Source organism: Coccinella septempunctata, chromosome 7 (genome assembly GCF_907165205.1).
Source record: "Coccinella septempunctata chromosome 7, icCocSept1.1, whole genome shotgun sequence".
In the NCBI taxonomy this organism is placed as follows: Eukaryota; Metazoa; Arthropoda; class Insecta; order Coleoptera; family Coccinellidae; genus Coccinella; species Coccinella septempunctata.
The window spans coordinates 13,954,736-13,967,642 of NC_058195.1; the positions used below are offsets into that span (position 1 = coordinate 13,954,736).

The following is a 12,907-nucleotide window of genomic DNA, read 5'->3' on the forward strand; positions in this document are numbered from 1 at the left end:
GCGGTGAACGGGAAAACCACGTGAAGGCCTGTCCATGTATTATTAGGTCTATGGGTGATTATTGATGTATTCGAGTTTGTATACAAACAGGCTGATATTTGTATAATAATTTAATTTGAGATATCGAGAATGTCTAATTGAAAAAACATATCAGTAACAAAGAGTGAACATTCTCTTTGTTATTTAAATATGTCAATTGCAATGGATGTCTTATATTAAGGAAACTCCAAATCAATCGTATCCCTTAAATCCAAAGTATTTTAGTACATTCTTCAAATCTCAATTCAAGTATTGAAAAATGGATAGTCTAGTTGAGGAACTTGGAATCCCTAGGAAATATCTGAAGAATACTATAAGGAATGATATATTGACTGCATGTGTACATAAATCGTGGTTGAAGTGAGTATTTACATATATAAACGAAACGATTTATTGCGACACCAGGAAGTTATCCAATTGTACATTATATTCTGTTTATTGATGGAAGTTTCAAAATTAATACCTAAATATTATAAAATAGTTTACCTTCTTTGATTGAATAGCTTCTCCATCAAACCTTCAATCAAGGGGAATATATGACTAAAACAATTAATATTCAAATTTAGAATAATTGATTTCTTACCGTTCTCAATGATACTAAAATACATTGGTCACAAAATTTACTATGCATATCTTATCTACCAATTAACTTCAGTTTGCTGTTTCAGTTGTTTTTTTTTGTTAATGTGGTTAAACATATAACGTAACTAAACATATAAAATGCTGTATTCCTTTATTAGAAAAATAAATCATCACAGGACCAGGTTATCGAAGCTAACTGTTTTTTAGTGACTCATTTTATTCCGTCCTGAAAACATTAATCTTTTGATAGTTTTGATTACTGACATACACCCGTTGAAGAGGATGTTTCATTGGGTATTGTTCATATAGTAACTGACTAAATAAAAATAAATTTGAGCACAAAATGAGAAGATTTAACCAATAACACTTGAATGAAATATTCCTCCCTGCAGAGTTTTTTATTATAAATATTTTAAAATGATTTAAGCCCATTGTTTCAACACATTCTAATATTTTTATTCAAACTTGGCAAACTTTGCTCACATGTTACAGTTAAAAAGTAGTTTTTCCTTATTACCAGAGGCTGTAACTGTAGGGATAGATGCAGTATAGATGATAGTGGGATAGGTATGACAGTTTTCGAGTTAATGATTGTGTTTAAAGGTAAGGTTTAAAATATCTAACATCCATTTCACAGGAGTTACTATGTCACTAATCAAGCTATAAAATGGAAAGGTGTAGAAAACTGGACTGAAATTATTCTAGAAGATTCATTTTAATTGTTCAAGTTTCTCCAGTTACTATATGGAATATTCTTAATGAAACACCTTGTATAATAAAATTGTTCTTGCAGATCTCTTGTGAAGTATTCGAAGCTCATAGAATTCATTGAAAAGTGCAATAAACAAGATATATGGTCAAGCAATGAGGATTCCAATATATTTTGGGAACACATATTGGTCCAGGTATTCAAGAAATGGGATGCTAAAGTATTACCTCTGCCAAGAATACGAAAAATTGATAATCCAAATTCACCCCTGTTCCTTATACAATTATTACAATATATATCTCAAACAAACTATAGAAATTTAAGTAAAAGTGCCAAAAAAAAACATCTCGTTGAGGATAAAACCAGTAAAGAGAAGCAGATAACACTTGTTCAGTATAATGAGGCTCTAAAGAATATAATCTGTAGAATATATGGCTGTCCTATCGTCAATATTTGTGATACTACTTTAAATATTGATGCATCAGATGAGTTCGAGGTTCATCTGAATGTTTTACCATCAGTATGCTGCATAGAAACATTGAATTCGATTTTTCTTATCCATATTCCTCATATTGAGTTCACATTGAATGATTGCATCAATTTCAGTCCAGCAATACTTGAGAAGTGTTTCACAAAACCGTTATTCATTATCTATCAATTATTGCAAGTTTTGAAGGGTCTTCATGATAGAAGCCTGACTGTGGGTAATATTTCCTTGAATGATATTTATATCACGGAAGATTTATGGATATATGTTATTCCTGATATAACTTCAAATTTACATGTACATAACAGTGATAATGATTTATTTAAAGAAGATAGCCAATATGATTGTCTCAAAAATGGTCATATATTCAATCATCATCTGAAATGCGAATCTTGCGGAATTTGTACATATGATAGAGTCCAGGTTAGTGATGAGAACCTAGAGAAATTGTGCCAGTTATGGATTGACGGCGATATTTCCAACTTTACTTATATAACAGCACTGAACAATCTATCGGGTAGAAGAATTGGAGATCCCAACTGTCACCATGTTTTTCCTTGGGTTACCGATTTTGCATCGCGCTGTGGAAAGAATTGGAGAGATCTGAAAAAGTCGAAATATCGTCTGAACAAGGGAGACCAACAGCTAGATCTGACTTTCGAAGGCTCCCAAACGCAGGTCTGCCACCATGTTTCCGATGTGTTATCTGCAATAACTTACTACGTGTATACAGCGAGGCGAACGCCAAAATCGGTGTTGTGCAAAAATGTAAGAACCAATTGGGTGCCAGCTGAATATCCTAGCTCTATACAGAGGATGCAGAAATGGACACCAGATGAGTGTATACCAGAGTTTTTCACTGATCCCAGTATATTTAGGAGTATTCACGATGATTTGGACGACCTTGAGGTGCCCACTTGGTGTACAGGTCCAGAAGATTTTATACAAAAGCATCGGGAAGCACTCGAGAGTCCGCATGTTTCTGAGAGGTTGCATCATTGGATTGATCTCACCTTTGGCTTCAAGTGAGTCAGCCTGTACAAATTTCTCGAATTTTTTACTGGGTTTTTATCATTTACAACAATCTTACATATATTTTAGATTGTCTGGAAATGCAGCTATTAAAGCTAAGAATGTGTGTCTTCATTTAGCAGATGAGCATACTAATTTGACCAAGTCTGGAATTGTACAGCTATTTAACCATCCTCATCCTCCCAGACATTCAATAGCACAGTTATTGAGTAATTTTCCAAGTAGAAGTAGCATTCAGAAAATACCCAGGCAAAGTGAGTAGTTTTACAAAATTTTCAAGATTTTGTTGTTGATGACGAGGGAAGTTTTCTGGCCGAGATGAATTTAAAATTATTAAAAATTATAGGCATGTAGACAATTAATGCATGATCAAAAACAATAACATCGAATTCTTTGGGAAATATTTATATGATCCCGATGGGACCGGTCCTCTGTAGCACTAGATTGCCAATCTGGAGGTCGTGGCTTCCAGTCACTATTCATGCCGTTATTATTTTCCTAATGCTTGAACTGTGGGAGAGTAGAACGAACAACTTATTTCGAAGATATTTCGAATTATTTCGTTTTTAAAATATTTGTTTTGCTTCACTCTGTTTCTTATTCTTCAATAATTAGTCGTATTCAATAAAGAAGGTCTTTTTTTTCAATCGAATACAGTTTTTATCTCAAAAAGTTTTTGGAAAAAGTGCTTTGTGCTTGCGAAATTGGATTATAAATCTTGAGCCTTTTGTGAAAAATCGCTTATCTAAGACTGAATGATATAAATAACATGAAGGCCTGTTCAGAATAGTAGTGGGAAATTTTCTGATTTTCAGGAAACAGAGATCGTAGTCATTCTTCAGTTGGTGCAGAAACACCTGTGAAACTTGAAGATGATGAAACTACTGAAGACTTACCCAGTGTGGTCAACAATAGGCCATCTCTAGGTTTCACAAGATACCTCTCACAAAGTCGGACCTCATTGAACGAAGAAATCGATCATAAATCGTCAAAAAGTCCTTCACGAAGCTCAAGTGTGGGCCCAAAAACCACGTCTTTCACCTCCCATGTTTCGTCCAAGTCAAAATTGCAATCGAATGTAGTAAAGAACGATAGTATAGTATTACCAAAAGATTATAGGCCAGAGTTAGCTCTAGATCTATTGGAAAAAAGACATAATTTCTTTTCCAGAACATTCCATCCAGAATTATCCAAGAGGATAATTCCACCACAAGATACTGAAGAAAATCCAAGTATCATGATCTCTAATGACTCGACAGTACAAAATTCGTTTACAAATTTCATTTTTTCAGAACCATTCCAGATGAATTCAAAACTTAGTCCAAATAGAATCAATATGTTTCCCGTTGATAGAAATAATAAATATCCTTGCATTGGTAAACAAAGATTGGATACCAAGAAAAATGAAAACTCAGTATTTTGTAACTATGTTGAAATAATATCTAAGTGTAGAGTTAAAGAGCTGCAAGTTCTTGGTTGCTTGATAATTGAGATATTCTTGCCTAAAAGAATGCAAGCCTTGAGTATTAATAGAAGAAAAATTAAGTTTAACGACAGGCTAAAAGCTAGCGTGTCTGTTTTGAAGAGTTGCGAATCGGAAATTCCATTGTGTGTCAAATATATAGCCAATTTATTATTACAACCGGAGACTGAGGACTTCCGAAACTTTTCTTATCCAGTTATCACTAAATTTGGATTGCCCAGCCCTAATGCACATCTTTTACTAGAACCTCTGGTGAATTTCAATATTCCCTTTTCCAAACACTTCTCGATGCTCTACAAACTTTTATCAATGCTCAAAAACTTGGACAACATTTCTAAAGAAATGAATGTTTTGTATCATTTTGATTGTGATGGTACAACCTGCTCTAATTATGAAAATTTGGAAAGAACCAAAATTTTATTCGTGCAGAATATTGCTGAATGTAAAGTCAAGGCGTGTGTAAAACTGATAACTGTTATATTTGAAGAACTAAACACCACAACAGATGTTGAAGTTGTAAATATCTTATTACCTTATGTGAAGCAACTTATCGAAGACCCACCAACATCAGTGCTAGCAGCTTGGTATCTCTTTGATCCTATGTCCAGGGTCATGGGACCACAGAAAACAACCAAAACCTTATTAGAATCTGTTCTGAAACTCTACGAAAATGAACCAAGTGAGAGTACTATACCTTACCATGGAAGAATCGCAAAGTTGTACCATCATAGTTTTTTGTTGAGACTGATGGTGAGGTTAGGCTTGAAATGTTTTTTGGATAATTTTGTGGCGCCCATTGTTGAAGCTATAGGTGGCTACAAAGATTACGAAAAAGTAGATTTCATACTTCATTCTCATCATGAAAAAATTCTGAAGAAAACGTCGCACTTGAAAAACATGGATGCAGAAGTATGTGAGAGTTCACCCAGTGACGATTCCAGTTTCAGCTCGGCTAGTAAGCCAAGCATGTCTTGCCAATCGTTAAAACCCTCGCAAGAACCCGAAATATTCGAATTCGAGGAAGACAAACCGTCAGAGAAACAACTGAAGTCACTGATGGAACATTTGGAACTTAATGTATCCTCGGACCTTCCTTTCAATCATTCTGCTGCGGAAGAGGCATTGGATGCTGCTCTGTCAGAGAATATTGAGCACCTCAGAAGTTTGGAAGAACTGAATATCAACATTAGTAAAGATTATGATGAGAAACTCTTGATGTCCCCTACAATTCCAATACCTACTTGTAAATCAACAGAATTCAACAATATAAGTTGTGAGATTGGTAGCAAGAAGAGTGAAAATGAATTGTATGATAAACAATCTATGGAGGCTGAAAACATGAGTGACCATCTGGAATCCCCCGATGTGAAATCGTCGTGTTTGAGTTCAGCTTCTGGATCAACCAAAAATAACAAACGTGAGACCAAAATATCAGATATGAGTTCAGATAGTTTGCTCTGGCTGTCCCATCGTCTAGGACCTGTTTTGACAGCACGCTATCTTTCTAGAAATCTTCTAAAGATGTTGACGTTATGCTATGTTAGTAAAGAGAACTTGATTGCCACAAGCGATTACGATCCTCAAAATGATATTATCTCTGTCACTTCGAGTTACGTTGTCGGAGATCTGAATGCTGTTAAAGTTTTGGATTGTTTGGGGAACATTGCAGGTGAGTTATCATTGTTAAACTAAGTCTTCAAAAGCTAAAGATATTGATGTTTTCCCAAGATGCATATTTTCCATAATATTTTTTGTTGTTGATCTGTCAAAAATGCTTCTCTTGAAGATTTTCTCTTCAGTATGTATACCGTTTTCAATAACTGCTCAAAAATACAATCGAATTCTCATTATGTCGAGAAGTTTTATCCTGTGACAATGCACCAGAGCTCTTGGGATGCTTCAGGCTGGTCGAACACAAGTAAAAGTGGCTAACTAAGTCAATGTTAGCCAAAGAGTGATGTACTTTTGCTCTCACGGCACTTCGTCACTGGAACTATTTGTCAAAGACCCAGAAGTTGCGAACCACGTGCTAAAACGCCAGTAGAAAACCGTTTTTTAACTCTCTCGGTGAGAAGACAGTTTTTCAGCAGTTGCAGTAGGGCAAGTCAACGTCACCGAGATGCCAGAGGTACTTCCCCAAGAGCAACAATTTTCCCTAAGCAACTCAATGTTATATCCAGACCCTTGTCAAGAAGAGTTCCACTCACACGCGAATACAAGCGTCAAAGAGTTGGCAATGGAGAGGGTATGCTGGTGAGATGAAAGGCAATACTAGAGAAGCTACGCAGTTGAAAAACTCTACATATAATACATATTTCAGAAGGAAATTGGAATTTTCTGAAGAGAAAACATAAATTTATGAGCAAATTTTGTTTTGAATATTTCTCATCTACTTCACCGCAATTTGCTTTGATAAGTTATGTAGTTCAACATTCGAAATGACAATATTATTCACCATTAATTTTCATTGGACGACGTTTTTTATGCGATTTTCATTATTCAGGTCTTTATGGAGAACAGTTCATTTTATTCCAATATATTCCGCACATGAGTGAACTTATTGCCTTGTGTAAGAAAAAAATAACACCCAACTTTGAAGGAGGCCTTATTTCATGTTTGGCACTACTCAAACATGTTATCCCGTATATATCTGACTCCACTCTAATGGATCAACTACAAGTAAGTCTTTTTTATGTACAGGAGGTGGAATTAAAATGTTTTGTTTTTAGGATAATATTCTTAAGAATGTTATCCATCCGACTGTCCGCTTGCTAGGATCGACAAAATATATATTCCCTAGCGGATATATTGCAAGGGCAGTTCTAGCTAAAAAATACCTGGATGCTATGTATGTTCTGAGCATAAGAATTGGTGCTGACATGACTCGAACGCATCTAGCTGTACCAGCTTTGCAGAGGTTTTTTTTAATCTTCGACAAAGTACACACTAATGAAAATTACAATAACTATGAAGAACAAAAAGTGAGTTTATGGCATCATTAACAATTAAAATTCTTCCTTGCTATTCCAACGAACGTTTCCCTAAAAATGGATGAAAGGAGTTTTGTTTAGTTTCAGTTTAACTGTATAAACAAGCCTTCTGTTGTAATTCCTTTGAGTATTCCCAACTTAAACTTCTTCTTGAAGTCTAATAATATCAACAAACTCATTAGACTTCAAGGTTGCTTCAAGGTTGTTTTATATTTGTGTAAAAATTTTGTGTAAAAATTTTGTGTCAATCAAGTCCAGTAAAATTTTTTCCTAGGTTATAACTTCTTCACAGGATCAAGATAGTATTATTGAATTGAACAAAGATGGCTCTGCGAGGGAGTGGAATATCAGCGGTATTCGCCCCATACAGATCACCCATGTTCTCAATTCTCAGAGTACAGAAAGCATGTCCCCACCTGTTGGGGAGTCGCCTAAAGCTAGTGCTCCAGCCGATGCGGCTTTGGAAGAATTACAGCTTGTGTTCACGGCTGAATTAGCTCATACGGCTTACGTGCCGTTTCTCAAACACCTCGGACTGGCTTCTATCGAAATATCCTTGAAAAATCACGATACAATAAAATTTTTATGCAAGGAATACGGGAATGAGGCTGAACGTACCCTTTCCAAAGAGATCACCACTGTAAAAACAGCAGATACCAGCAAGACATCCAATATAACACATTCCAGTAGCATAGGTAGCAATGTGGCGGTGATTGGAAACAGAATAGAAGTTCAGTACGACTCTGATGCAACCCCAAACACCGATTTGCTCAATTTAGTTAGTAACAAGATAGAGAATAACAACAGGCACCTGAGAGGAAACTGGCTGGCTTACTGGGGCCACGAGATCGGAAGATCGGAGAAGGACGTGATGTTCAGTTTCAAACAGATCAAGTTGCAAAGTTTCAACGGACACAACAACAGCGTCAAGTGTTTATATTCGCTGGATAACGAGAATAGTTTCATGTCTGGAAGCAGGGATAAGACTGTCAAGTTGTGGTCGTTGAGATCGCAAGGGGATGGATCTAGTGTGTCGAATTGTCAGTGGACCTATACAGGTAAAAGAAATTACGAATACTTAAGTTGACATGAAACGAATGATTTTTTTGTCCGTTTTTCCCTGGATAATGTGCATGTCTGTTATTTTCGAATTTTGAGTCGTAAATTGTGTCGAACGATTGCGTTAGACTCGTTGATGAAGAAATCCTGGCAAAATTCTATTTTGTCTGTCCGTGAACACTGTAACTACAGGTTTGGAAAATATTCTGCGTAACTAGGCGGGAACCAAGAAGATATAGCAAAGGAGATGCAATGAGCGCTATTGTGACGAGGCGTGTGGCGATACCAAAGTGATCCGAGTACTTCCGATCTCCTATTGAATGTCCTTTTCTATATCTTCTTGGCAAGGACCACTTCAATCGTTCAACATTTCAGCTTAAAGCTGTCTTGCTGCCTCGTATATACGAGGATATATTGAAAAATTCTTAGCCTACTATAGAATCAAACAAAATTTCAATGTCAAAATATTTTGTTTCTCAACATATTCTCCTCTTAATTGGATACATTTATTACAACGAACCTGCAACGTCTCTACACCTTTCAAATAAAATATTTCTTCTTGCTCTGCAAACCAGACCTCCACAGCTTTTATTACCTCCTCGTTGGAAGAAAATTTACGACCTTTTAAATTTGTTTTCAGTTGAGGAAAGAGATGATAGTCGGATGGAGCCAAATCTCCATAGCAATATATCCTCGTATTATTACATGTACACAAATTATCCGTTTCAATTTTTGAGCAGCGTAATTTTTTTCAGCTCATAAAAAATCCGTTCTTGCCATAACATTCATCGAAAGTATGAGACTTGTCGCGTCATGTGATAGCGTAATACATATTTGGGATCCGTTCATGGGTGTCAACGTGGGACTTTTGGAGTCACCTAAGTATGCCCCCGTTAACACACTGAAAAGTATGCCTGCCCCGTCTTGTTTGGTGTATGCGGCTACCACAGATGGCACCCTTAAAGTTATAGATACAAGGTTATGCAGTTATATATACGAACTAAAGGTGGGGAATTGGAAGTATATATGAGCCAACCATTACCAATTCGTTTATTGTTTAAAGGTTAATTTGAACCCACCCGGCCTTATTCGATGCCTTGCAGTCTCCCCAACTGGGTTGTGGATCGCAGCTGGACAATCTTCAGGATATATTGCTGTGTTGGATACCAGGACGGGCCTAATAATGTCGTCGTGGAGAGCTCATGAGGGCGAGGTCTTGCAGCTGGTTACAGTAGACAATAATACCCTTATTTCTAGTAGCCTCGATCAAAACATATCTGTTTGGAATGTACCCGATGGAAAATTCAAGTTTCACATGAGGTGAGTTCGAGTTCGATCAGTCGATTAAAAGAGGAAAATGAAAAAATGCAACGTCGCTATCAGGTAGGCCTGCGAATCTCATTTAATCGGCTGTGGCTCACGTGTAGTTTTTTATTTCCGGTGAGTAAGTCGAATGAATGTGTTAAGGCGGCTACAGACGGCATGGCAAGCCTTGGCCAGCGTTTGAACGAACGTTTCTGGAAACGTTGGTATTTCTTAATAAACTTTTTAGGGTTTTCACTCCCAATCTCTGAAACAAAATCAATTAAAAATGAAATCGACGATTTGCTCCTGCAAAAGAAAAAACACAACTTTATGTTATAGCTCAGCAAATAAACCTGTAGGAAAAATCATAGTACGCCACTGGATTGCTATCAAAAAAGTGTCTGTATAACTTCATTTCAACATCCTAGCACAAAAAGAAACGGAGGTAATGGCTCAAAAACGAAAGAAGACAGAGGAATGCAGTTGATAGCATTATTAGTTTTTCGAAAAAAGACGACATGACTGGTACATTCATTTTTCTCTATCTCGTTGGGTTAAAAAGTTGTAGTTCAGGTATCACCAAAATTTTGCCCACCATGTACATGTTACGGACATTTCATTGGAAATAGCAGCCCAATCATCGGAAACCAAATTTATTTTTATGATTGACGTTTTGTGGATCCCAAATAATGGGGTATTTTTCATACAAATTAAGGAACTCGACAATGGTGTCATTGCTTCAGTTTTCAGTCATTTTCGCTTAAAAAAAAAATTATAATTGACAACAAGACATATTATTAAATCCACGACGACACGTAGTACTTCACAAAATACCAAAAATCCCTTAATCAGGGATACCTACCAATATCAAGCCAGATAGAAATTGTTAAAACACCTCAAAATTTGATCAAGTCCACTGGCGAGTCTCGACAAGTCCCTTTGATGTGTGATAAAAATACCGCCTGCTAGGCGAACCCAGGCCAGCGCCAGCGTTGGCTTTGCCTTGCATACACACGATGCGCATTGGAGCGGACGTTTGCCAAGGCCTGCCATGCCGTCTGTAGTTGCCTTTATACAACGTGTATTTGAAAGTGAGGCTTTTTTTCAACAGAAGGTAGAACTGGTCTAAATGAATCGTATCACCAAATCACCTATACAAAACTTTCAAAATGAAAGTTGAAAAAAAATTGAAAATAGATCCTAATACGACCCTAGGCCGTTTGTTAGCTGATCAATCGCGAACGTGTAAAAAAAGGAGAATACTTCCAAATCTCACCAATAAAATTCGTCTATATTATTCACGAATTATTTCACAATGGGCATCACAATCTTCGTGTTTGAACATTCCAACAATCGTTGTAAAAATGGGATGAATGAGGAAACATCATATCACTTTTTCAACAATACTAACATAAGCACTTTCAAGAAATTGCCTCGATTTTCTACATATAACAATTATGATTCTCTCAAAAGTGACCACATGCATCTAAACCGATGAACTTGGTATACTGAACCATTTTCATTGTCCAACCACCAACCATATGTTTATGTTTTGTTTCGTTTTTGCGATGCCGGAGTCGCCTTCCACACTCCCCTTCTTAAAATTCAATGAAATTTTCTCGAACTTCTAGGGGTTGTATCTCAGCCATCTTGGATATTTTATGTAGGCAAGTTTTGGTTGAACGACTTATTTTGACGAGTTCTACCTTGTGTAAAAAAAAACCTCACCTTATAAACCTTGATCAACCTGTATGATATGAATTATTTCCTGTAAAATCCTGGGTTATTAGTCTGGTTGTGGTTTGAAGTATGCTCTTCCAGAGGTAGCACCGAACCAGTTCACTGCCTCAACATCTACAATACAGAACTGATCTCAGGTTCCACTGCGAACAGGATTGGAGTCCACACATCAATAGACGTAGACGCTAGTTTTTCTAGTACTAAATTAAGATCAGACGCATTCAAAGGTCTGTTAACGTCAATGGTTCTTTTACCTTTGAATAGACTATTATTATTAGGCGCCGACACTGGCAGTATAAGTCTTTTATGTTGAGTAGGGAGTCCTGCCTTCTTTCGGTTTCATTCAATGCAATAAAATTGATTATAGAGATGTTTTGATATTGAGACCAGTTCAGAACTGCCCAAAATTATCACATTTTCCATTCGTCAAATCAAATCTTGACAGTGAAAAGTAATTCCACAGGTGCAGTGTTCAGATTTTTTCATTTGATTTTCTTTGGATGGTTCAGATTCTTGACTTCTATTCTAATATTTTGAATTCGAATGTTGCAAGAAAAAAATTGAAAAGAAACCGGAAGGGAATTGCAAAACTGGAATGTTCGATAAGCGATTTACCTATCATTTATGCAAGATTAGTATTCCAAGCAACATGTCAAAATTTGCTTTTTAAGGCTCACCACGATTTCTTGCTTTGAACCGTTCCTTATTTTAAGAATTCTTCAATAAGTTTTCACCCTTGAAATTCCACTCAAAAAGGTGATAATATTTAGGTTCATAATAATAATCTTTAATTATTTCTAGTCTAGTATTTTGGATATTCCAAATAATTCCTAAAACCTTTGACTTGTTGGGGGTTAATTATTTTAATTTTGATTATAAATATCTATTTTTATTGCGATTTGAAAAGTAATCATAAATCCTTTCAATAGGTACACATAATATTGGATTGATGAAATTCTTATATCTTGATATTTTCGTTGGGAGTAGTTTTTCCTTATTTAGTGGTATCGGACATTGCGATCACTTTTTGGTGTAGTAGTAGTTAAATTTGAGATTTTCACTTATATTTGTATGTAACGATTAGATCTGGTGGTATTGAAGTAGAAAAAGGATAATTCGAGAATATTCCAAATACTGAAAGTAAAGGGAAAAGTTTCCCATTGTGTGAAAGCATATTTTGATAATTTATATAATTTGCATTGAACCAAAGAAAATAAATAGCCTTTTAAAATTGGTATTATACAGTAAGATCAAACATCAAGCAACATTTCTGTTATATTTCTGAATATGTGATATGATTTTGTTCAGAACTATTATTGGTATAACTAATTTTTGAAAATATTATATTTATACGATTATGTGTTTGAATTTCTGTTAATAAATATTATTGAAGTATTTCATTTGTTTCACTTTTCATCTGTAGTTCGGTGGGTCAATACCTATATATCCCCACTCTAGCAAAGTGCAAAAAAAATTGTTAA

The 12,907-nt window shown here is 35.8% G+C and overlaps 1 protein-coding gene across 1 annotated transcript; it reads left to right on the top strand.

The window, feature by feature from the left end:
* Window positions 1-59: 59 nt before the first annotated feature.
* LOC123316956 (WD repeat-containing protein 81) lies at window positions 60-12,821 on the top strand. Its single transcript, XM_044903279.1, has 10 exons — window positions 60-399; window positions 1,415-2,842; window positions 2,919-3,103; window positions 3,665-6,001; window positions 6,836-7,011; window positions 7,062-7,313; window positions 7,597-8,380; window positions 9,137-9,387; window positions 9,445-9,701; window positions 11,508-12,821. The coding sequence occupies exons 1-10, from the start codon at window positions 299-301 to the stop codon at window positions 11,737-11,739; spliced, it is 6,003 nt and encodes a 2,000-aa protein (XP_044759214.1). The 5' UTR covers window positions 60-298; the 3' UTR covers window positions 11,740-12,821.
* Window positions 12,822-12,907: the final 86 nt, after the last annotated feature.

Excerpts from the sequence above, each read along its gene's own strand:
- LOC123316956 (XM_044903279.1), top strand. The coding sequence starts at position 299 with ATGGATAGTCTAGTTGAGGAACTTGGAATCCCTAGGAAATATCTGAAG. Across the intron at positions 7,314-7,596 it reads ATAACTATGAAGAACAAAAA|GTTATAACTTCTTCACAGGA; the intron begins GTGAGTTTATGG and ends ATTTTTTCCTAG. Across the intron at positions 9,388-9,444 it reads GTTATATATACGAACTAAAG|GTTAATTTGAACCCACCCGG; the intron begins GTGGGGAATTGG and ends TATTGTTTAAAG.